This window comes from Procambarus clarkii, chromosome 70, assembly GCF_040958095.1.
Source record: "Procambarus clarkii isolate CNS0578487 chromosome 70, FALCON_Pclarkii_2.0, whole genome shotgun sequence".
Taxonomy (NCBI): Eukaryota; Metazoa; Arthropoda; class Malacostraca; order Decapoda; family Cambaridae; genus Procambarus; species Procambarus clarkii.
The window spans coordinates 24324106-24350693 of record NC_091219.1 but is presented as its reverse complement, the minus strand read 5'-3'; the positions used below and the strand labels follow the sequence as shown (position 1 = coordinate 24350693).

General features: G+C 38.2%; 1 protein-coding gene across 2 annotated transcripts; it reads left to right on the top strand.

Moving 5' to 3' along the window:
- Positions 1 to 6573: 6573 nt before the first annotated feature.
- LOC123744886 (acid ceramidase) lies at positions 6574 to 26253 on the top strand. 2 transcript variants are annotated; one of them, XM_045725102.2, is made up of 10 exons: positions 6574 to 6718; positions 8814 to 8851; positions 10573 to 10657; positions 11297 to 11386; positions 13510 to 13703; positions 14530 to 14674; positions 15041 to 15135; positions 20349 to 20478; positions 21613 to 21846; positions 22602 to 26253. In XM_045725102.2, exons 1-10 carry the CDS (start codon positions 6653 to 6655, stop codon positions 22689 to 22691), a joined length of 1167 nt encoding a protein of 388 aa, XP_045581058.1. In that variant the 5' UTR covers positions 6574 to 6652; the 3' UTR covers positions 22692 to 26253. The 2 variants fall into 2 exon arrangements, with proteins under 2 accessions (XP_045581058.1, XP_069167788.1); XM_069311687.1 differs by lacking the exon at positions 6574 to 6718 and adding an exon at positions 7134 to 7233 and having other exon boundaries at positions 22602 to 22836.
- The last annotated feature ends 335 nt before the right edge of the window (positions 26254 to 26588 follow it).

Sequence of the window (26588 nt, the reverse complement as noted above, 5' to 3'; positions counted from 1 at the left end):
GTAACTGGCTCACTGCAGACGTAAATTGCTCGGCCTACAGACGTGTGAGGGGCCAGATTCACGAAGCAGTTACGCAAGCACATCTTTTCTCAATCTTTGGCGGCTTTGTTTACAATTATTAGACAGTTATAATGAGCTCCGAAGCACCGGGAGTTTTTTTTTATAACAATAACAACAGTTGATTGGGAAGTTTTCATGCTTGTAAACTGTTTGATAAATGTAACCAAAGCCGTCAAAGATTGAGGAAAGCTGTACACGTTCGCAAGTGCTTGTGTAACTGCTTCGTGAATCTGGCCCCGTTCTTGAACCGATTGTGCTACAAAAGACTTTATATATATATATATATATATATATATATATATATATATATATATATATATATATATATATATATATATATATATATATATATATATATATATATATATATATATTCAAACGTGTATAACTTTGAAGATTGTTACTTGTACTCCATACGTGATGGGTATGGGGTGCATAATAAATGAACACAAGTAAATCTAATACCCCCTCATCGTCTTTCACTGATGCATCTGTCCACCCTGCTCCCCTTTCTCTATGACGTCTTCCCTATAATATATATATATGTTGTTCAACGTGACCAAAAAGGTAAGATTAATAATTCTAACACGAATTTTTTCAATATTTCTTAATATTAATATCAATATTTCCTGTGCCAAGTTCACTACGGGCTCACAATAGCTCGTGCTGCTTGGAACTTTTTGTTCAGTGTAGCTGAATCTAAAACAACAACAACACAAACTATGTTACGGGCTGTTTATGCCCGTGAGGCCACCTCATTGGTGGCTTAATCTTCATCAATCAATCACAAACAAGGAACAGCGATTTCAGGTTCAACAAGCCACAACTTAGGACAGAAAACAGATTTTTTTTTACCCATGTGGGGCATAACAATGCACAACTACCAAATCATCAATATTATCTTGGAGTCAAAATCCACCATTCACTGATAGTTGTACAACAAGTGGAAGCTGCAGTTATAAAAGCAAACCAAATCCTTTGGAATAGTCAAACGAAATTTTGAAGAAGGAAAAGGTGGCTTAAACTTTAATACAACTGTATAAATCTCTGGTGTTCTTCCACTTGGATTATTATATCCACGCATTGAGACCTCATCTTCAGAAGACATATCTGCTTTGGAGAAAGTTCAACACCGGGCGACTAAAATCTTTCCCGAACTAAGTCGACTTCCATACCAGGGACGGTTGAGGGCCACAGGGACCAGACATGACAGGGCTGCTCTCAGCAAAACTTTTAAATTACTGAACAATTCGGAAGATATTGACCCAGAACACTTCTTCAAAAGGCTAGATGTAAGACGAACAAGGAGCAACGGTTTCTAGCTCAACAAGCTACACTGAAGGATGGAAAATATTTGTTTTCACCCATAGAATTATAAAGTTGTGGAAACGCATACCCGCCGAAGTCGTAAATGATAAAACATTGCTCGATAAAATCACCAGGGCAAATAGGGGACATTTGACAAGCCGCTGGCTTCCTATCCTCAATGAGAGATAGTGCCTCTCTGGTAAATTCAGGTAAATCTTAGCTAATTAAATAATGCTGAAAAGTTTGTTTATTGAAGGCAGGGCTGTGTTAGCAGCATTATACTCTCTGAGCAAAGCAGTGCACTGCTGCTCTCCAACCCAGATGATGGGCACTGGGGCCCATGATTGATTGATTGATGAAGATTAAGCCACTCAAGAGGTGGCACGGGCATGAATAGCCTATCAGTGGTGGCCCTTTTGAGCCATTACCAGTATCAAGAGATGATACTGGAGATTTGTGGAGACGCGACTGCACCCTGCGTGACGGGAGATGTCTCCCAGACCAAATGGTGTGGGACCCATGCCTGTGGACCTATACTTATAACCACGTTCTCGTCTGTGGACCCTCCCTACTTTGGTAGGGCTCTCGGTGTGCTTTGTAGAGTTAGGGGGATGTATGTCTGGTTAGGGGAGGTGTTGGTTTGTTAGGCCCGTGGGTACACAACTGGTCGGCCTCTAAAACACGCGCCCGGCTTTTCGCCAGTGCTTTGACCTGCTGGCCGGGAAGGACTGACCGGACGACAATCCTTAACTGTCCCCCCCTAGCAGAGAATAGGTTGTTTGGCCTATTTGGTGGGTCGTATTCCGGGGAAAAAATTAGGATTAAGGGCCTGTTCGAAACGCTATTCATGCTAGTGGCTTTACAAGAATTTAAGAACTTCCATTTTTATTATAAATAAAAAAATAAAAAAAATCCGCTGACGAATCTTCGTGTGTGCGATGAGACTCGTATCTGGCATAATTAAAATATTAACTTAAATAATTCGTTTGTTAGACAATATATGATATTCAGATCTATTAATTACTTTAGAAAGGCCTATAATGCATTTATAAATATTAATTTACACACTCCTGGCGCTATACGCTAGAAATTTCAATATGGCGTTCAAATAATTTTAGGCAGGGGGTCTCTGGGTCGGTTGGTCGCTACGGGTCATCGACGACGACCCCGCCAGTCGTCAGGAAGCAGCGGCGGCGTGAACAGCGTTGTTCCCGTGTCGGTAAGGCTGATAATTTTTTTTTTGCTATCTGAGCAATTGGGAGGTACACATGAATATATAGTCTACCTCCACCTACAATGCTTAATGCATTATACATTTGTTCGCTATTATAACATTGAGTTTTTGTAATGTTATAATATTTGTAATGTCTCCGTGGGTTATTATTTCCGTATTTTTTTCATCCGGGTTCTGTAGTATTCAAATGTTTGTATTCCACTAATGCTAAATAGTCTGTCCTCTATCAGATATTGTGGAAGATTTTGAGGATCATGATTTGCCAACATTATATGGGTAGGATGTTATGTAGAATACACATCCCCAGAGTGTTAAATCACCCCGTCGTCAGGCTAGGCTCGTTAACACGGCGGTCGAGCCCCCCCCCAGACGCATTTATTATAGACTTTCACGTACTGTGTGTTAAAAATAGTTTTTATCGTTTGTAAATTAATTGTATATTCTATGTTTAATTAGACATATAGCAGGTTCGGTATTTAGGTTCTGTTGGCAATTATTTGCACTTGAAGTATGTGGAGGGTGAAGCATTTATAGTGGCCTGCCCTCAGGCGCCGCCTGACCCAAAGTCGCATTCGTCAATTTTTCACACTGCGTATTCAGATTTATTCTCGCGTATAAGATAATATTATTTCATCAAGTTAATAGTTTAAAAGCTAAGTTTAGTGACAAGCGACAATCCTGTGTACACTGTAATATTTTTTTTTTTTTGGAATAAAGAGGAAGGAGCTTCATAACGGGAAGGAGTGGGGACACCCATCCAGGAACTGAATTTACCTGGGGGCCACTAACACTAGTGGCCTCGATGAGGACAGTAAGCCGGCGGCTTGCCAAAAGTCCCCCCAATTGCCCTGATGATCTTTTCCAGCTGTATTTTAAAACCCAGAAGAGTTTCGGCGTTTACGGCTTCGGCGGGTAGGCAGTTCCACGGGGTTCCAACCCTATGGGTAAAACATCTCCTGTTTCCTGTCCAACATTCTGGCTTGTTGAGTTTGAACCCGTTACTCCTTGTTCGTGTAACATCTGACCTTTTGAAGACATTGTCCTGAGCGACATCCTCCAAATTGTTTAGTATTTTAAAGGTTTCTATGAAGTCCGCCCTGTCATGCCTGGTTTGTGGTGGTGTTAGCCCTGTGGCCCTCAACCGTTCCTGATACAACAGATGACTAAGCTCTGGTATGATTTTTGTCGTAAGACATAGCTCCATAGCTCTGGTAATACATGACTCCAGAGCAGCTCTGTCTTTCTGAAGATGAGGTCTCCAAACCTGGATGCAATAATTCATGTGGGGGCGCACCAGAAACTTATACAATTGAAGGTCTACTTTCTTTTCCTTGAAGGTAAAGGTACACATGATTATTCCCAGGGTTTGGTTTGCTTTTTTACTGCCGCTCCCACTTGTTGTACAACTATCAGTGATTGGTAGATTATGACTCCAAGATAATGTTGATGATTTGGTAGTTGTGTTGTGTATTGTTATGCCTCACGTGATGGATTCTGACTCCAAGGTCCTTTTCTTCATACATCTGTTGAAATGTAGTGCTGTCAGGTTGGTAGTTGTGATGTGGACTGTCATGCCCCACATGCAAGGTCTTGCATTTATCGACATTAAAAAGTCATCTGACCATTTGTGGAGTTCATGTAGATCTCTTTGTAAGGTTTCAATATGGCTTTCACTTTCCACTTTACCATAGATCTTAGTGTCTTCAGCAAATTTGATGTGGTTTGTAATATTCTCATCTATGTCATTGATGTATATGACATAAAGGGTTGGCCTCAAAATGAACCTTTTTGGCACCCCACTTAGCACACTGGTGGGGGGTTGGATGAGATATTTGCTTCCAAGGCTTGCGATTACACAACTGGTCGGGCTCTGGGGGTGTGACTTGTTGGGCTTCTAGTTGTTCATGGTTGGGCCCCAGTTCGTGCATGGTTGTGTACGAACACACATGGTTGTGCACGAACAACACATGGTTGTGCACCAATGGTTGATTGTGTACTAGTGCTCCAGGGTTGTTTGCTAGGCCTCCATGGTTGTATGTTTGCTAGAAATCCGGGTTTCTTTTTTCGTACAAAACCCAATTTTGGTTTGCTATGGATCAATAGTTGGTTTCTAGGGCAAGTGGAGGGTTTTAGGTAGGGCTAAGGAAGTGTTTGTTTAGTTGAGCTAGGAATGTAGTTTGGTTGGGCTCTGGGGCTGTTTGTTTAGCTTGGTGGGGGTTGGATGTGATGTATACTTGCTAGGCTTGCGGTTACACAACTCGTCGGGGTTCGGTTACACAACTGGTCGGGCTCCGGTTACACAACTGGTCGGGCTCCGGTTAAATAACTGGTCGGGCTCCGGATGTGTCACTTGAGCTTCGGGTTGTGCATGGTCGGGCTTCGGTTCGTGCATGGTTGTGATCCAAAGTTTGTTTGGTTCGTTCATGCTAGGCTTGCAGTTACACAACTGGTCGGGCTTCGGTTACACAACTGGTCGGGCTCCGGTTACACAACTGGTCGGGCTCCGGTTAAATAACTGGTCGGGCTCCGGATGTCACTTGAGCTTCGGGTTGTGCATGGTCGGACTTCGATTCGTGCATGGTTGTGATCCAGAGGTTGTTTGTTCAGTTTGTTCATGCTAGGCTTGCGGTTACAGAACTGGTCAGGGTCTGGTTACACAACTGGCGGGGCTTCGTTTACACAACTGGCGGGGCTTCGTTTACACAACTGGCGGGGCTTCGTTTACACAACTGGCAGGGCTTCGTTTACACAACTGGCAGGGCTTCGGTTACACAACTGGTCGGGGTCAGGTTACACAACTGGTGGGGCTTCGGTTACACAACTGGTCGGGGTCCGGTTACACAACTCGTCGGGCTCCGGTTAAATAACTGGTCGGGCTCCGGTTAAATAACTGGTCGGGCTCCGGTTAAATAACTGGTCGGGCTCCGGTTAAATAACTGGTCGGGCTCCGGTTAAATAACTGGTCGGGCTCCGGTTAAATAACTGGTCGGGCTCCGGTTAAATAACTGGTCGGGCTCCGGTTAAATAACTGGTCGGGCTCCGGTTACATAACTGGTCGGGCTCCGGGGGTGTCAGTTGGGCTTTGGGTTGTGCATAGTCGGGTTTCGGTTTGTGCATGGTTGTGCTCCAGAGGTCGTTTCAGTTCATGCTAGGCTTGCGGTTATACTACAGGTCAGGGGCCAGTTACACAACTTGTCAGGCTTCGGGGAGTGTCACTTGGGCTTCGAGTTGTTGGTATTTGGGTTTCGGTTCGTGCATGGTTGTGCTTCAGAGGTTTTGCTCGATTCGTTCATGCTAGGCTTGCAGTTACACAACTGGTTGCGGTCTGGTTACACAACTGGCGGGGCTTCGGTTACACAACTGGTCGTGTTTCAGGGTGCACAAATAAGCACCACTCGCTGGTTGAATAGTGAATGCTTAATGAACTATATATCCACCTCAGGCGGCAAAAAATCAGTGAAGTGTGCAACTACGGTCTAGCTGCAAACATTGCAAATCTAATGGATTATTGCAGTTGTATTGTTTGCACTAGCTTGATTCTATTCGTTCTGTAATAAGAGACAAAGCCCTTGCTGATTAATAATTAAGATATACGTACAACAGTATAAGCAGTGCGCTAAGCACGTTAGCCCACATTTAGTGTCTATATAATAATAATAATAATAATAATAATAATAATAATAATGTTTATTCAGGTAAAAGTAAATACATTCAAAAAGTTACACACTGAATGTTCGACTTCTTGATAAAGCTAGTAAATACTATGCCAAAAGTCACTAATACGCACAGAGTTTCGGGCATCTACTTAATTACAATGATTTTAGTGTACATATTTTGATATAAAACAATTAACATCGTGTAGTGTATTCTATATATTAAAGTATTATACTTTGAAAGCCGTATCAATCACTAAAAAAATTGGGCTACTCTTATTACAAATTCGCTACTTTTAGACCGTCAGCTCGTTACTTTCAGCAATTTGGATCTGGCAACCCTGGCTGGTCGGGTGATCAGCTGATAACAGTAAACAGAGTTGGGTGGGCGGGCAACATGAAGCTCCTGATCATCCTGGTTTGTGCAGCCTCCACGCACGCCTTATTTGATACCAAGGAGCTCGTAAGTGACCACAAAGTGTCTCTCATTTCTTAAGTTTAAGATCCAAGTGTAATTATGAAGGTCTAGCCAGCAGCGAACCTGCTTCAATAAGGCGCACTTGCCTTTGTTGGGTTGTCATGGTGCAAAATGCTTCCAGCACGAGGGTACAAATTATTGTAATTTAAATAATTGTGCTGGAGACGAACTATGTAATTATGACACTGATGGTTTGACAATAATTATGAACACAACTTAGTCGAGGACGACAAAGGCTCCGGTTGAGTTTGCGAGTATGAATCGCCTCATGTGATGAGTAAGCGAGAATGACTCACCTTAGTTGCATTGTGAGGTAACTCGTACTTGCTTACTAGGCACGAGAGGTGGACTCGGCCCCTTTTATTCCTTAGGTAAAGAAATTCACTCTCGCTCGACAAAAGAGGACGAGTTTACTTTGGGTATTGAGTAAGCAAGGGCGAGTCCACCTTGAGTGAGGAGTAAGCAACTACATTTCCACCTTGGATGATGGGCAAGGGAAGGTGAGTCCACCTCATGTTGAGTAAGCAAGGGTGAAGCTTGCTTACTCAACATGAGTAAACAAATGAGTCCACATCAGATGCTGGATAAATTTACCTGAATTTACCTGTAGGTCACTAACACTAGTGGCCCCGACGAGGATAGGAAGCTGGCAGCTTATCATAGGTCCCCCTAAGGGCAAGTCCATTTCGTATTGAGTAAACATGGGTAAGACCACCATAGGTGTTTAGTAAGAGTGTTTCTCTTTTCTCTGTACTTAGATATATGTTAAGAAGTAATCAAATATTATTGGAGTAATTTGGCACTGGATTAAATTGTTTAATATTTAAATAAGATTGGAATTGTTATAGGTCCCTATTTGTGCTGCATAATACTCATAGGTACCTTATCTTTATTGAAGACTCTTGTTGGCATATGGAAGACAGTGAGGAGAGGTGTTGTGTTTGGAAGGGGAGTCCCATTATAACAGCAGTGATGACATTTCTGGGGTACTCTATCTCTTACGTTTGCAGACATACCACTAGGGCCTGGTTGTGGCTCACTGCTTGCTTGTTACTTACTAAGAATCTGTCTATAGACACTTGTTTTTTCCTACATTTTAACACTTGCCTGTAGTGAGACATCACATTGTCTCACTATGAATGATCTCTTATTTTTCCTCTATCATCATCCTCACAACTATTTTCTTGGGTTGAACTTTACCACTGACTTTCTTGGAACCCATGGCATGATATATAATAAGAAAGTTTATGATCAGAAACCAGAAAACACAAAAACAATGAAATTCTTCACAAAGAATTCAAGCACTGTTGTTACTAGGTGGGAGACACTGGTAAACTGTGGTGTGCCACGTGCTCGGTTGGCCCATGTGTGTGTCAACAAATGTGAGCCCCAAGTCAAACTTTTCAAAGAAATTGAGCTCGAGAATCAAACAATTTGAAAGCGGGAAAAACCAAGGTTCCACTGTATATGCATGTATGTATACTCGCTAAATTATCGTGCTTTCTCGCGGACAAGTCTTAGGACATGGTAGTTTGCACATAGGTTTTGTTTGCTTATTGGAGCCAACACTTTGGTTGATCACCATGCAGTCTTACTGACCAACATATTCATTCAAGGCTTCATCTTGCCATGGATTCATATGGCAGAAACTATTATATTTATCATTACTGTAATTTGGTATATATATCTCCACAAACATGTATCACACATACATATATGTAAAAACATAACAATAAGGAAAATCAAACAACTTTTATACTCAAGTGCTTTTGTGCAAATTGGCACATCTTCAGAAGGACTTTTCACATTAATTACATCTGTGATTTACTCACTTTTTATATGTACATTAGGCTTTGTGTGTACAGTATACATATTGCACAGCATATAAAATCCAATACAGTTTAATCCCAAATAGGCATATGTATTCATCTATTGTAATAATTCTTTGTGAATGTCTTCATTTTATATTAACTATTGCTGTGATTCATATTAAAATATTAGATCCTTTCTTTTTAAATAATACATTATATAATTGGTACATAAGCAAAAAAAGTATAATAAATATGATTTTGTTTTGCAGTTTGTGTGTGAAACCAATGCTTTCCCCCCCAATCAAAGGTAAGTGTAAGATTTCTCAACTTTCATGCATATTATATTAGATACTCAAGGAAACTGTTCTGTTCTGCCAAGGATAAGTAATAGGTGGTCCTAATAAAGATTGCACATGTTTATGGCTTTAACCACCTAACAATCGACATTTAACCACCTAACAATCGACATCAGTATTAGACAAGGCTAGAATTTGTTGACCAGATCCCACACTAGAAGGTGAAGGGACGACGACGTTTCGGTCCGTCCTGGACCATTCTCAAGTTGATTGAGAGTGAACCGACTTGAGAATGGTCCAGGACGGACCGAAACGTTGTCGTCCCTTCACCTTCTAGTGTGTGGTCTGGTCAACATAATTCAGCCACGTTATTGTGACTCATCGCCTGCAAGGCTAGAATTTTAGAACATATGAAGGATTCAATAACAATGAATTCAACCTTAATAACCAATTAGTGCAGTGTTGTTATATCTGACATGGGAAAGCAGGGATTGTAACCTTCTACCTCCTTATCCTCCACTAATAATTAAATCCTGCAAGCAAGGCAACTCCAGAATTTGAGATAAATAAAGCCAGTATTTATTCTACATAATATTTTACAAATACTGTATTTGAATAGTGGTTCAGGTATGTTAATTCTTCCATGCTTCAGAGACCTATTTCACATTTGTAGCTTTGCACCCGTGGGAAAAGTGTTTCGAGTACCATTCGATTGACTTGCAATGGAAAATTTTAAACTAATCTCCGTCGTAAATGTGTGCCCTCCTACCCATATGTTACAAGAAACTATTTATACTGTATCCTGTACAGCATATATACTATACAATATTATGCTTGGTTTTTTCACATGTGGGTTTCCAGTGCATGATTGTATATAGTATATTGAAGTATTTCAAGCTAGTTCTGGTACTCTACAATAAATTAGGGTTGAGACCGACACAAATATATACAGTGGTTATGAAGCAGTCAGGTAATGTGACCTTCTTAACTAATATATATATATATCATACTTGAGGTTTCTCCAAAAGTATCATTTCCTTTAGATTTGGTTAGAGAATGAAATCATTTATTTGTATAACAAAATAGGTGAGAATAATCTCGTTTTGACCACATAATTATAACACCACGAGAATTAAACTATCAGTAATTCCACAATAAACTCAAAAGTTGCAGAAAATATTACAGTACAGTACTGCTGTAACTTGGCCTCTGTTTAATTTGGTTTGGCTTATTTTTTGATCATACAATATTACTTTCATAGGGTGGCATCATTATACAGAACAATACTGTACTGTGTTGTGACAAGAAAGGGTGGCACTGTATATTGTTGTATTGTGCTGTGATGTGACACGTTTTAATGGAAACTTCTTTCCTACATACTGCTAATATTTTTGCACATATATGCTTTCTAATACTGTAATAAGAGAGAGAGATTTTCTATCCTGTAGCACACTTGCTTTGCAACTGAAACATCCTGGGTTCCATTCCAGTGGCAGGACATATATGTTTTATTACTTTTGATTTCATCCAGAACCCTTGATCACCTTTCAGTAAAGAGGTACTGTACTTGGGAGTTAGACAACTGTTGTGGGTTGCCATGGAGTGGGTGGAAGGGAAAGGACCTCGATAAGTCGAATAGGCTTTTTGCCCCCAACAATGGGGAAACATAACCTATGTCGGATTTAAGATAGGATTTAAGATATAAATTAAATGTACTATATTTTGTTTCCAGTGATGCTGCTCCTGTTTACACCGTTGATCTTGACCTTCCTCCTCAAGAGAGATGGACGAAGCTGTTGGCAGAGAAAAAAGAACCCGTAAGACGTTTGTGTGTGTGAATCATTTTATTGCATTATGTAGAATTCTTAAATTGTTTGATACTGAAACATGGATATTTTTTTTTAATATTCAGGACAGGATAAGGTATTTTACTATCAAATTTCAAATTCAAATTCAAATATCATTGTCATAGGTTGATAAAACGTATCATAGTTTTAGATGTTGCTTAAGAAAACTATAAAATGATGAGAGTAGGATATTTTATTCTTTAAAGTTTGCAGAAGATTATTTTAGTAATAATTCTAAATATAGTTTGTTTATTAAATATCTACTAAAATATATTTTATTCGTACATTTTTTTAAACAGAGTACCATATACACATATACAGTATGTAAAATTATGTAAATAGCTTTCTATGGCCTAAGGATAAGTTCACAAAATGAATTGTATGTTTGTAGTAACACTACAGTACTCCTGTTTTTGTTTCGTTAGTTGTGGAAAAACTCGACTAATGCTGGCTCACTTTTTTGTCACTGGTCCTTTATCATGAACTGCATCTTGTTTACAGCCTTACATTTTTGTTGTGTCAAATGACAAATCTAGGAGATATTACATGGCTCTTTTTTTTTTTTTTTATCTCTCTAGAAATTTATTCTAATTTGTATTATATTTTCAGATGTTGGCTCTTATTGGCCATGTTAAAAATTTGACCATATCTCTTCTAGGGATGAAAGTCTTTAATATCATCAACAATAATCTGGAAAAGGTAATGCATACATTTATCTTTTAGTTTTAAAGATGAATTCCCAAATTATCTATTAAAATGTTAGCATGATTTTGACAGGTAGGGCTTAATTAAGAGTAAGCTTTATTTATTAGACATACTGACATTGAATGGTAAAGAAAGAAAGAACAGGCAGACAAGTTGAAAGTTTTATTAATGTGTGAGAGAGCAGACTGCCAAGAGTGAATGTGTACGAGAGCAGACTGCCAAGAGTGAATGTGTACGAGAGCAGACTGCCAAGAGTGAATGTGTACGAGAGCAGACTACCAAGAGTGAATGTGTACGAGAGCAGACTGCCAAGAGTGAATGTGTACGAGAGCAGACTGCCAAGAGTGAATGTGTACGAGAGCAGACTGCCAAGAGTGAATATGTACGAGAGCAGACTGCCAAGAGTGAATGTGTACGAGAGCAGACTGCCAAGAGTGAATGTGTACGAGAGCAGACTGCCAAGAGTGAATATGTACGAGAGCAGACTGCCAAGAGTGAATGTGTACGAGAGCAGACTGCCAAGAGTGAATGTGTACGAGAGCAGACTGCCAAGAGTGAATGTGTACGAGAGCAGACTGCCAAGAGTGAATGTGTACGAGAGCAGACTGCCAAGAGTGAATGTGTACGAGAGCAGACTGCCAAGAGTGAATGTGTACGAGAGCAGACTGCCAAGAGTGAATGTGTACGAGAACAGACTGCCAAGAGTGAATGTGTGTGAGAGCAGACTCCCAAGAGTGAATGTGTGTGTGAATTGACTGATTGCAACAATTTTTAGCTATTTTAATATAATATTTATACTATATATATATGTACTTTCTCTGACAAATTTTAGCATTAATTTTTCAATATCGTGATGAGCATATTATGCTTCCCTGTCCATAATTTTAGTACAAATGGTCAATGAATAATGATTAAATAGTTATAAATTATAGGAGGCAGATGACAAAATTGTTTATATAGTACAGGTACTGTATATTCTATAGAATAAAAGCTACCCCACTATTTAATAATTAAACAAATTCATTTAGGAACCATCATAAGCCAAAGATACACACTTTGTAACGAGAGAAATAACCTTGGTTTAATTTTCAGATTAATTGCATTTTTGGAGATGCGTTTAACATGTACAGCATTTCCTTTTAATAAACTTAGTCATATTTAACATTTAAGGCACCATTTAAGTATTTATTCTTATATCTTGAAAAATGAAAGTTACTAATGTGAAGTTGTATACAAACTGGCTTCCTTGGGGTGGTGGTGGTCTGCCTCCCTGCACTACAACACCCCTAAGGAATTATATATTACACGTATATCAGTTGTATGTGTGTTATATAATTCATGCAGGAATAGCGGTACATTATGCATGCCTGAATAAGTGAGCTTCGTTTGTAGTCTTGGTTATTTCCTGTTTTGTGATATTTTGCAGTATGATCTATTTCACTTGTATATACCTCAGGAACTTATTTCATCACTTTAGCTATAGTTACTGAAAAAGTTTAATATTTCTAAAACTACCAAAGACTGCTTGTTTCAACTGAACTATTCTCTTTCCTTTATATTTTTTTGCTTACTGATTTAAATGCTGATATTTAACACACTGCTCCAATTCCTACCCAACCACTTAAACTAGTCAGTACAGTGATGTTCGTGCTTCTTGCATGCCTGTGTTTGATCCCTGATGGGTTCAAGTGGTTGGGCTCCATTTCTTCCCTCTGTCCTATCCCAGATCCTTGTCCTCGTATACCTTCCAAGTGCTGTATAGTAAGATGGGCTTGGTGCTTTCTCTTCATAATTACCTTATCTGTACCAATTGCTAAGCTATCTGCTTAGCAATTGAAGGATTAAATGTCTTCATATTTCTATGGCACATGTGACAGATGTCTGTTGCATCTCAGTTTTCTAATGCATCCTGGTTGGGAACCAATGTCCTTGCACCTTCAGTTTTCCTGTAGGAATAGGTTTAAAGTTCACTGTTGAGCTGGTGAAATATATAATCCTGTCTTGATATTCCAGTCCTATCCATTTAACACAGTGGATAAATCCATAGGGAGTATTAGAATGAGTTGACTCAAAAAATATTTGTCATTCTATTTTTACCTATTTTTGTTCCTTTACAGATTTCCACTACACTTCCATATCCCTATAATGAGGAAGTTATAGGCATTGCTAAAGCTGTGGACCTTCCTGTCTCAGAAATTACGCTGTACAACATTTTTTATGAGATCTTTACATTATGTACCTCTATCATTGTTCAGGATACATCAGGAAATATCTACCATGGTCGCAACCTGGATTTTGGACTCTTTATGGGGTAAAGTCTTCTTTTGGATTTTTATTCATGTATTTCTCTATTGCTATATACATAACATTGCCCATTTGTTTGTAACTGTTTATCTGTATAAATGTGCATTGTATTTACAGTAAATACAAAAACAAAAACCCATTATTTTTTTAAGGAATTTCATATCTACATATCGCCATATGTGAATGTTCCATTTGTGATAGTGCTTGAAAACAATTTTTTGTTGTAATATTGATAGGTTTTCTGACCATAGATAATTCGGTCACTATTTTGTGCAATATCCAACTCACAGGAACATTGCAAAGTGCAGCTTTGGTCAGTGCAATTTTCTCAATTCCAACTTGACAAGGAATGTTTCTTAATACTTTCTAAGATTACTTATCAGGACTATATGGGAAGGACCCCTCACAAGATAAGCCAGCAGAATTCTTTTAAGGAGAAGTTTAGAAATGACCAAATTCACAATTTTTTGTACCACAACCAACATAACTTGAATTTAAAACACGCTAAATAATTTTTTTAGTTGCAACCTGCAACCCAGGATGCAACCTGCAACAGTTGCTGAACATCCAGGTACCCATTGACTGCTGGGTGAACAGAGGCTTCATGTAATGGAAACACTGCTCAAGTGCTTCTATCTAGCCGATGGAATTGAATCGTTGGTGTTTCAGCTGTAACTTGACTTTAGTGAGCATTGCACTACAAGACCCCTATGACATGGTGGACACTTACTTTAGAGAGCACCCAAATAATTCTGGTCAAAAAGTGACTTTACATATTAACTCAAATGCTTAATTTCAACTGTATTTCATGACGTTATTGTCTTTTTTTACAGGTGGGATCCTAAAGAACACACATGGGAAGTGGCCGAGTTATTGAAGCATTTGGTTGTACAGCTGGAGTGGCAGAAGGAAAAAGCTATAGCTTATAAATCCATCAGCTTTGTTGGATATATTGGTGTCATTACTGGTGTCAAAAAGGTTTGCCATTTTATGCTAGTAAAAACAAAAAAAAAAGTATGTAACCTGTTGCATCAACTGTACAGTGCAACATAAATGTTGCAGTTAAATTGACTGGAATTTTTGTTAAATATATGTATATATATATATGCCTTCTAAGATTTTTGCAAGTATATTTTTGTTTACATTAAAGTACTGTATAGAGTATATTTCCAAATAAATGAGAGAAATTAAAATATCTGTACATGGACACATGTCCCATCTTAAATCTGTAGTAGGAAAACTTTACTGTCTTAAACTGCTTGTAAGGGTAGATAATTTCTTTAATCATTAAATATAATTGGAGTAGATAAGTGGGCTATAACTGTTTACATGCATCTGTTTCAGGATCATTTTACCTTCAGCTTGGACGAACGATTTTCTTTAAATGGTGGTTTCATTGGGTTGCTGGAGTGGATCCTGTTTAAGGATTATAAGCAGAAGTGAGTATGTTAGATTTTATTAACACCTACTGCTAGAATATAAATTTGTTTATGTAAATTATTGAATTCATAATGCAGGTTCATTAACCACTGCACTGCATCACCCGAGAAAACAAAGGGTATGGCTGTGCGCCACCCGACTTTTAAACGATGTCATGATATCGTAAGATTCAAAATGCGTGCGCGGTAGGTTGGGAACAAGATTTACGCCCGAGACCTCCAGTGAGAGGCAGCCATCTTGGAAAAAAATAACCAGCATGCCCCAGGGCTGTGGGTTGGCTCAGTTCTGAGTGAACAACCATGGGTGGCTCATGCGCCTCTGGTTCCCAATACCCTGTCGGACACAGTGTTGAAATATCACTCTCTGACGGTGAAATTCAGACCTTATTGTTTGAAGAAGATAAACTTAGTGATATTGATGAACCAAGGCACGATAAAGACATAACACATGTGTCAGATGCAAGTACTAGTAATACAGCACGTATTAACTGTATCAAGAGGGTGACTGCCAGGCATCCTCCCAGGCCATCGCCCTCACCATTATCATGACCAGCTGTGTCATCTCCAGTTTTTTAATAAAGTGGTACTATAGATGAATCATTTTCTGGGTTCAGTGATGCTGCTTCTGATACATGTAGCATAGATGAACAGAGTATTATGATTTTGTACCACACAAACCACAATTTGATGATGCTGATTTTGGTGTTGCACTCACTTTTCCATATACAGGTGAAGATATGAGTGAAAGTGAATATTTTATGGCTTATTTTGATAAGCCATGTGTTACAAAGCCTTCCCGGCTTGGTGCCTTCCTTTGATAATTACTTGCTTTGATGAGCCATTCATGTAACATCTTATTCACGAAACTAACAGGTATGCATTGCAACTGGTTTGGGAGGAACCAGCTGATAGCCGCAATACAATTTTTCATGAGATGCCCACTCACGCTCGGCATAGGTAGTGAAGGTCACCACCTTACGTCACCATCAGTGCACAGTGAAATATCAATAAATTGATGTATCTATGAGAAAATATTTAACACGTTAATTATGTAGATGCAGTGTGCTTGAACTTGCTTCTGGGATCATCAGGATTAGACTCTTCCTTTGGTGATCAGTGACAGGTGAAGGATGATTCTGTTCTATCACTTGAAGCTACCAGGATTTTTGGAGTGACTTGATGTCCAAGCTGATGAGCAGCAACCACAGGTGTTGAGGCAACCATGAGAGTTGAGGTGACTGTAGGTGTTGGAGTGAGAATCATATATTTCTCTATGTAGGCTGCTTTGCTTTATATTGCTGCCTTTGTAGGAAACCTAATTAAATTTTAAACAGCTCACAAACTCGACCTCACTCATAAATGAGGTTATGTCATTACTTCCTGGACCCCCTTAGTCCATTATTCTGAAGTTATCCAGTGTCTACAGGATCTTCCGATTAACTTCCATTATCTTTGCTTCTCTTTGTGTTAGTCCTCTGTCCTAGTACACAAAATCTTCTGAGTCTTCAAGATGGGACTTGATTACCTCCAAGATATCCTCCTATTGTAAAATCACTGAACCCTTTCCATCCCATTCTTTGGCCAAACATCATAATCTCAACTCCCGCCCTTAGAGGATATCTTCACAAATCTTGTGAAGTTGTGGACACACTCCTTTCACAATCTCTTCAAAATACTATTCACAGTAGTAGTCTTCACTTTCACCCCATGCATCCTTAATGTTGTTAACACTTTCGCGCTTTAGATTAGAGATAACTCGTCGCTGTTTTTTCTTACGATTCCGCATAACAGCCTAGTTTTCTTGTCAATCGAAAAAATATTTCTATAAATTCCATTTCTTAACCGAAATGGATGGGGATACTTTTGTTTTGTAGAGAATTTATTTGCGATTTTTTTGGTACCAGAATGAATATTATATCACATAAACTTCTATGAGTAAAAAAAAAAATACACAAAGTATGTTTGGGGGTGTGGCGAGCGTGTGGCAGTGGGTTCCCTTTAGCCGTTGATATATCCAACACGTGGGAAATATTTGTATGTGTTATGTATATGTCTGTGTAGGGAATTTTACTGTGATCACTGTCATACAAATTATAAAATGTTTCAACAAGTATAAACATGACAAACATCAAACGAACGAAAACAATGCGTTCGTTTCTGCCGCGAACGCATACTGAGCGACGTGGTTCTATATTTGGCGCTTCTCTTACACATGCTTTGTACAAATGTTATACAGTTCATCTTATAGAAAATTTTATTGCGAACACATTGGTATAAAAAAGAAATACGTACATAGAAAAGTAGGGTCAGGAAACGTATAAACTTTCCAAGCATGATTTCCCCCCCCTGTGTTTTCGCCAGTGCGCTCGCGGCTAACTACTCTCCACTTCACACACTCTTGCGGGTGGGCAATTACCTATATTAAACATTCATATGCATATGTCCGTGTAGAGAATTTTATTGCGATTCCAATGACACCAAAATTAGCGATGTAGGACAACTGTAGGCTTCGCAACCATTAAGAGAGTGGAAACATTTTGTTGCTGTTTGGCGCTCTCGGCGAGTGATCTGCATAGTTTTTTATTTGGTGTTGATACTCCTTATGCTTGGGCGGCATTTTATAGGTATGCTCGTATAGACAATTTCATTGCGAACACAGTGATACCAAACTTAAATACGTGCGCCTTCAATTGTTGTCAGGACAGTCAAGAGTGTACACTCTTTCGGTCTTACCGCGTAGGCGCGCGAAGTGCCAAAAGCATCTGGGGTATTGTTTTTTTTGAGCGCCGAGAGCGCGAAAGTGTTAATTGCCTTGTAGATGGTGCAGCTTTTCCCAAATTCATGAGCCAATGTGTAGTAGGTATCCAGCAGTCCAAAAATCTTTGCCTCGTGCTGTAAGCTCAAAAGCTATTGTCTTTCTGAGCTCTGGACTAGACTAAGGGGGTGGTGGTTGAGTTATACACACCACTTTACAATTAGGATAAACATTAAAGCAACATCTACAAAATCTCTTGTATTTTGAATTTTCATTTAATTCTTGCATAACTTCTCTTGCTTTCCGACTGTCCCTCGCAGTCACTTGTCCCTCGATAGAATTCTAGGTGAATCGGATACTTTTGATATCGTTCGCCTTATGCGTTTTTGTTCTCGTATTGGCTTTCTTGGTGATATTTAGCGCCCTCTGATTATTTCGCACTTTGATGGTGCTACAAGGCCTTCCCGGTTTGGTGCCTTCTTTTGATAATTACCTTACCTTGCATAACTTCTTGCACTTGTTTATCAAGTTATTTCTTTGCTCTTTGGTATCCTGATGAAAGTTTAATTGTTCAGTGACTGCTTCAGCATTGTTAATTTAACATCTAAAGTATTCCGATAGTGTTAACTTATCAGCTGCTACTTTACACCTAAAACTTTGCTTTTCATCATTTATTTCTCTGCTAATAACCCAGCAATGACTTTATCTGTGATAAAGCCAATAACACTCTTATCAACTCCACCATTCTGAAGCCACATAAACAAACTGACTGGGATCAAATTCTTAAAATTCAATAGATTTGTGTTTTTTTTTTTTTACTATAGTTTCACTATACTGTTATGTATCCTCAGACACCTCTCACATAGCCCTCGTGTTGCACTAAGCAGATAAATGAAAGATATTTTTGTAAATGTTTTGTATGGCTAAATACCTTCTATATTTAGTACAGTAATTAGCAAGAAACTTACTACAGTGCAGTGGTGCTTAAATGAAGGTGAAGAAAAGACCCGATACATGTTTAAGTGATTAAAACTAAATTCTTGGATAAAACCTCCATGCTTTTAAAGGTCCAAGTAGGTTTTATCCAAGAATCTTGCATTTATATGTCTGGCATTCAACATTAGCTGTTTCATACCTTCAACAGCTTTAAGACAGTGGAGTTTTGCTGGGTTCCCAACATTATTGGTGTTTCCTTAAATGAGCATGCGGACACTGCTGCTAAGGAGGCTATCCACATTTGTCCTATTTCTTGCAAAGGCATTCCTTATTCCTATTTCTACCCAATCATTCAACAATCTGTGCCCGTTGGCAGAGTTGTTGGTCTTCTGTTACTGGTAACAAACTGCATGCTCTTAAAGGTAGCGTGTCCCCCCATGGCCTTCCTCCTCCCACTATAACCGGCAGTGGGAAATGGCTCATGCGAAATTACGTATTGGCCATACATGTTTAACTCCCAGGCACTTAATGGACCACCACCCTGCTCCTTATTGTCTGAATTGCATTGTCCCTCTTACAGTTGTTCATTTCCTTATTAAATGTCCTCATTTTTTAGGACATTCATGTGTCATGCTTCCCGACTGTCCCTCGTGGTTATTTATCCCTTGATAAAATCCTTGGTGAATCCAATGCCTTTGATATCGTTCACCTTATACATGTTTGCTCTTGTATTAACATCTTAATGATATTTAGTGCCTTTTGAATATCCTGGAACTTTGATTGTTCTACATAGTCTCCCCAGCTTGGTGCCTTCTTTTGATAATTACATATTTTTGTACATCTTGGCAGAATGCGTCACATGGCATCCATCATTAGACATCGTTATGATCGTGCTCCTAGGGACTCGCCAAAGGATGCCGAAGCTTTGGATGAATTCTCAATTGATCCTACCCACAGTTCCCAGAAAGCAAGGGTCAGATTCATGAAGCAGTTATGAATATGTACATCTTTCCTCAATCTTAGGCGGCTTTGTTTATAATTATTAAACAGTTAATGAGCTCCGAAGCACCAGGAGGCTGTTTATGACAATAACGACAGTTGATTGGGAAGTTTCATGCTTGTAATCTGTTTAATAAATGTAACCAAAGCCGTCAAAGATCGAGGAAAGATGTACACGTTCGTAAGTACTTGCTTAACTGCTTCATGAATCTGGCACCAGGATAATTAAGCATCCCTCTGAAGCTTCAGCACCCCTTGGTGAGTCCCTGGGGAGCATAATCATAACGATGTCTAATGGTGGACGCCACGTGAGGTGCTCTGCCAGGCATATAAATGCCAGCTCTTAGAATCTTGTTAAGAGCACTGTTAACAACACTTTGATAAAGGATGGATGTTTCATCCAAAAATTTGGTTTTAATACACTTAAACATGTATTGGGTCTTTCCTTCACCTTAAAAGTAATTAGCTTTATATAGTTGGATTCTTTTGAATGTTATCAGTATGCTTACATCACTGTTTTTAGGTGGGTGTCATTCCTTACTCGTGAAGTCATGGAAGAAGCCAAAACATATGAAGAAGCCAAACTCATGCTTTCGAAGACTAGACTGTTGGCTCCTGTATACTTTATCCTCGGTGGAACTAAGCCAGGTGAAGTAAGTATGGATTTTATTTTGTTGAACTTAGGTGCACATATTAAAATTTCTTCATGATAATGGGAAGTGATATCCTGTTGAAGTAAATCATACAGTAAACAAATAAATATGTATAAAAATTCAATAAATAATAAATATGGCATTAAGAGGATTGAAACGCTCTTTTTTTTTCTGTGGGAAGCCCCGTCGGCTCCCTGAAGCTATCCGAACTGATACAGTATATGGTATATTAGTTTGGGGTCATCAGTCACAGGAGATCTTTAGCCTACCAGGGATCATGAGCCAGAACCTGGTCCCCTCAGAGAGGTGCAGAGAGCAATGGCCTATGATCACTTTACATTTAAAATGTCATAATCGCCATCGACCAGGGAAGGACCCAGAAAGGTAGAATCTGACAGACTCCCCAGGAAAATCTGGTTAACCTGTGCAGGCTACATCCCAAAAGATCAAAATAACTCTCCTAGAAAGAGACCAAACAAGCAATTCTTCATGCGACTAGCACCTCTGCTCGTTGGCGCTATTCTCCTCCCCATAGGAGAGGGAGGTTTTTTGTGTGGTGCCTCTATTGTTTCCTTAGCAAATGCCAGTGCCAGTACTACAATCAGGGTTGGAATGAGAACCAGAGCCTGTGTTAGGGGCCTGAATCAGGGTTAGGGCCAGGGTCCTTCCAGAACACTGTTCACTTATCTGGCTGTTATTAACTTTAAAAGTACCATGACAAGGAAGTTTGTAAATGGTCTTGCCACGAAGTATAGGATACTGTTTAATGGGGGAGTATAGGATATAATGTAGAGTTTACCTTAGCCCAACACCATTAAATTTCACTTGCTGTCATGCAGAAGAATAATCCTCTAAACATGATCTTATTTGCCAATTTTGGCAGATATTTTAGCAAAATAAAATTGTCTTTAACACTGATTTTATTTTAATCATCTTTCTATTTTCCATATTCAATATTTATATATGGTCTTGTCTATTTGTAATTTTATTATTAATTACATAGGTGTAAAGTTCACCTTTAGATTTGTAGAATATCCTGTGTGTGTGTTGCTCGTGGAGCTTGTAGCTGCTGCTGTTCTTAATTGTTGTCTTTTACATTGTTATATTCAAACTAATAGTCCTCAATAATTCCAGGGGTCAATCATCACTCGTTGGCGTGATAACTACCGTGTCGATAGCTTAGGTGACGACGTGTTTGGCTTGGATTCATGGTTTATTGTTGAAACAAATTACGACCACTGGGCGTCGCCACCATTTTATGATGACCGCAGGACACCGGCTACTTATTGCTTGAGAAAAGGAGAGCAAAAAAATGCCTCAGCAAAGTTGCTTTATAATGTTCTTTCAAGCAAGCCAGTATTAAACAAAGTAAGTTCACAGAATATTTGATAAATTTGTCTTTTATGAGCTTTTGGTTTTAACACATTGTATTTCCAATACTACTTTGCATTTTTATGTTTTAAACCTATTACTGTAGAACTTTATTAATATTGTCCACTTGAGAGTGCATGCATGTCTGCATTAAGGTTTTGAAGACTTGCTGTATGAGTATAGTGTATCGAGAGTAATGCTGTAATGAGTGTGCATGTCATGGAGGTTACCTGTAATCAGTTATGAGAGGTTTTCTACCATTAATAGCTCAGCTGGAAGTACAGGCTTGTTTGGTTATAACTTGATTGGTAAGGCACCCGGTTTATATTTGTGCTCTATTATTTACATCATACTGTTATTAATTTTAGATTGTTTAATTGTTAATTTTACTCCCTGACTTTTGCTATCCCCATTTTTAGAATTTTGTGCTGTACTGTATTTATAAATAAGAACTCTTTGTATGAACAATTTTCCTTCAGTTTCTTCCCTATAAAGAATACAGTTGTTCTTCAGTTTCTTCCCTATAAAAGAATAGTGTTGACCTTCAGTTTCTTCCCTATAAAGAATACAGTTGTCTTTCAGTTTCTTTCTTGTAAGTTGTACAATTTTAGTTAACTTTTGTTTTTGTATCCTTTATGATTTTGATCTTGTATTTGTGCCACAAAAAATATTACTTATATTTTGTTTATACAAGTGCACTACATTTTTGTAATAAATCCATTGTATACTAATGTATTTTTTGTGTGCTTCAGCTGACAACTTACACAAGTATAATGGATGTCAAGCAAGGTTATATTGGCGCCTGGATTCGCACATGTGATGATCCCTGTTGGCCTTGGTAGTTTTACACCTGCGTATGTGCAAAAAATCAGTATTGGCCTAGTTCTGCAAGATTTTGTGAAGATTTGTATTTGCACTTGTGGAATACAACACATTGGATCTAAAAGCCTGGATATTATTGATGCAATTTGCACTGAAGATAATGTACTGTGCTATAAGTATTAAAGAGTTTTTGGTGAAATATATGAAATAATTTTGTCATATATTTTATATGTAATTTAACCAGGATAAAAAATTATTTCAAATATTATGTTTCCTTTAAGACCAGAATAGTGTCTTCATTTTAAGATAGAATGTGTTGCTTCTGAGTTTAATGTAAAGGAGAGCACATTTAACTTAAAGAAGTTTTAATTTTTCTTATATAAAGATATAAAGATACAGTAATATATTTATATATAAGAAATAAGTGGTAATCTATAAGCTTGATATTGACCCAAATGAAACTTCATTTCCACTATATTTTGGAAATGAAACCTTAGAATATTTATATTAGTGGATATTTTGTCTTTGTCTAACTTTTAGCTATTCTGTTTGACCAAATATTTGTTAAAATAAGTAAAGGCAAGAATATTATTGAGAAATCTGTGATATTTCTGGAAATCTGTTCATTAATTTCCTTTGCTGTGATATGTGAAATGGAAACTTGTACAGTATATGAATGTGATTATAGACTTAATCTGCGGAAGATATTGAAAGAGCTCTTGAGCCTATCTGCTTGAAATTTGAAAGCATGACTAAAGAGATAAATTTGATTAGAAAAATGCCTGTACAGTAGACTTCATATGTAAAAATTTACAATTTTCTAGTTATCTCGGTTCTTCACTTTTTTGTTTCTAAGAAATTGAAATCCAGTTGTGATAATATTTTGGAGGAGTTACATATGTTCAGAACTGTCTCTAAAATGTCAACAATTCAAATAAACATTTTGTTAATGCATGTACTGTACTGTATTAGTGAATTAGAATGCTAAGTAAAATTTCTCTAGTCACTACACATCTTTAACTGTGAAGTACATAATATTAGTCACATTTCATATGCATATGTCATGTTTCAAATATTCAGGAGGGAGGTATTTATCAGGGAAAAGTGCCAAGCTATTACGACTATTTAGCAGTTGGAAGGGGTCAGGATAAGGATTTGGGATGGGACGGAGGGAAGGAATGGTGCCCAACCACTTGGACGGTGAGGTCGTATAATTAGGAGATGCTAGTCCAGGAAATGTGATACAGCATTTGTGTGTATAGTGTGCAGAATTTTGTTTTTATTAATAACTTAAAAATATTTAAAAAGAGTTAGTTATTATTTAACAGAGCATTTCAGTAGTCTTCAGGCGAAGATGCCACCTACTAACAGTGCATTAGTAATACAGTAGTTGATATGGTCTGCTTCAGCAGGATTATGAATAAGTACTGTATGTCTATGAATGTTTTAATATTGCTCAAAGAATATATTATGTTTGGTATAAAAGCTGGCACTAGCAAGTAATTATTAATCTGAAGAAAAGTTAATATCTCCATTAACAGGATTTTTGTATTGATGGTAAACTGAGTGCATCTCCATGGCATGATGCACACACTGAGTACGACAATGCATCGACTGAAAATTGTAAAGTTTTGAGGTGATGTAACACCCAACAAATTTATTGGGGTGAAAGATTTTTCAGGTTGCTTTTTTTACATCTTTATAATGAAAATGCAGTATGAGGATTTTACTTATTTAATTTGTGTTTTCACACATTGAAATCAGTCGGTAATGGAGCACTGATTCGAGTCCTTTGATAAGGGCACCCCCAGCCATGCACCTTACCCCTGTACAACGACATGGTACAGGTTATACAACCTGGGATTATAATGAATCCTGTGGGTTCCACAGCCTTCATGAATAATAATGAATATAATTATAATGATATACTGTATTTTAAGAATAAATGTCCTGTACTCGGTTTATTGTGGCATTACACAGTTTTAGTCGTCGTTTTTATGTTCTTCACCATACTGGGCTTCGTCTTAGCTCTAGTGCCTTTCATTCGATCCCTACCCAGAGCTTGTATGTTGAGACCGGCATCCCGTCTCTACAAGATCACCATGATCACTACTGTCTTTGCTACTTTGCATGATTCCTACAACACCCTCACTCTCGCTTATGTCGTACCTTAACAATTACCCCACCTGTGGGCCCCCCTGTTCCCTTTCACCATCTTCCCTTTTCTGTATGGTTGTCTTGCTCGCAAGGTTCTCTCAGTTTGTATTGCCAATGTTTCTCTTTGTGTCATTCTGTCTTTGTCCCCATGGAGGGTCCCTCTTAAGTTTTGTAGAACCTTGACCTGCATGACTAAGGCTTTTACCCCCTCCTACAGTTCTTAAACGCCTTTTCCTTGCTCACTTTTCTTCACACTCCCACTCCATCTCCATCTTCACAGATGGGTCCAAGTCTGCTGACGGTGTAGGTACTCCATTGTGTTTCCTGACTGCACCTATATGTGTCGCCTGCCTCCAGAGATAAGCATCTTCTCAGCTGAACTTTATGCAATTTTGTTTGCTCTTTGTCAACTGCTTTCTTGTAATTCTTCCTTTGTTGTTGTAGTGGACTCTTGCAGTGACCTCATGACTCTGGAGTCCTTTAATCCTGTCTATCCTGTGGTCGTCGAAATTCAATATTGGCAAGCAACCAACCAAGTGGTTGCAAGCCCAACCACTTGGATAGTCAAGGATTAAACGTTGACCTGCCAAGACCGTCGCTCTGCTATCCAGTCCAAGTGGTTGGGCTTGCATTCAATGCATCATCTGATGCTCTCCATAATTCAAAGGTTGAGGGTTATCTTGTTTAACTACCATTTAAAGCAGGAATTTAAGAGTATTGTTCGTGTAAATAAAATTTTGAGTAAATTTTACTTTTGACTATGTGAGGTTTGAAGGCATTGTTTTCATTTTACTCTTCCTTATAATTTTGTTTTTAAATACATTTCAGTATTGTTCCTATTGCTCAGTCAATTGTAATTTTGTTTATGTAGCTGTAATATAGTTATTGTAGATAACTAATATAGTAATTAGAATTATGACCCAGAATAGCTTGCTATATACCTCAACTATCCATGACATACTGGTACATATAGTTCACAGTTCTGAATAAAATGTGAACCTATAGCTCATATATATACACAAAGGGTTCTCATCACTAGCCTGAAATGTACCTTAAGCTCAAGCTTAATTTACAATAGTCTGATTACCATGTGGGCAGTGTTTTGTAAAATGATACTTGCAGACTTGTGTGGAATTGTTTCATATGATAGTAATTATGTGTAATGATAGAAGCATCTAAAGACAATGTTCCTTGCTTTATAATTTGTTGCACTGTCTTGAATTGAGTAATCACACGGCGTACATTCCTCATTGTTTTGATTCATTATTTGCTTTTTAGTACAGCACTTTGATTTTTATACAGAAATTATTTTGCACACTTATGACTGTTAAATACAGTAATGTGGTCTTAATTGCTACTTTAAATTTGACAGTGACTATTGTGTTAGTTAGTTTTGTAAATGAATAAATAAAATCTATTAGCTTTTATGAGATTTTTATTATTCCTAATTTATACAGTATAGCTTTGGAATCAAGTAATATTTAGCTTTTAAAATATTGTGCAAGAGATATTAAACAGCTCACAAAATCCCTATTACAGGGAAGTAAGGCAATATTATTTAAATATATTAATGATTTATGTTTTTTTTTTTTTTTTTTTTTTTTTTTGCAGGGATATTCCTGTGCAGGCCCTAAGCCTCTGGCTGGCCCACTAAGAGCAAATTCAACTGATCTGTTGAATCTTCTAAAAAAATTATGTCCCTGGCTCACAATGTGGTGGTAATGATTTCAACTCGAGGAGCTTGAAACTAAACTTAGGTT

Excerpts from the sequence above, each read along its gene's own strand:
- LOC123744886 (XM_045725102.2), top strand. The coding sequence starts at position 6,653 with ATGAAGCTCCTGATCATCCTGGTTTGTGCAGCCTCCACGCACGCCTTA. Across the intron at positions 10,658-11,296 it reads TGGCAGAGAAAAAAGAACCC|ATGTTGGCTCTTATTGGCCA; the intron begins GTAAGACGTTTG and ends TTATATTTTCAG. Across the intron at positions 15,136-20,348 it reads TTTAAGGATTATAAGCAGAA|GTGGGTGTCATTCCTTACTC; the intron begins GTGAGTATGTTA and ends CACTGTTTTTAG.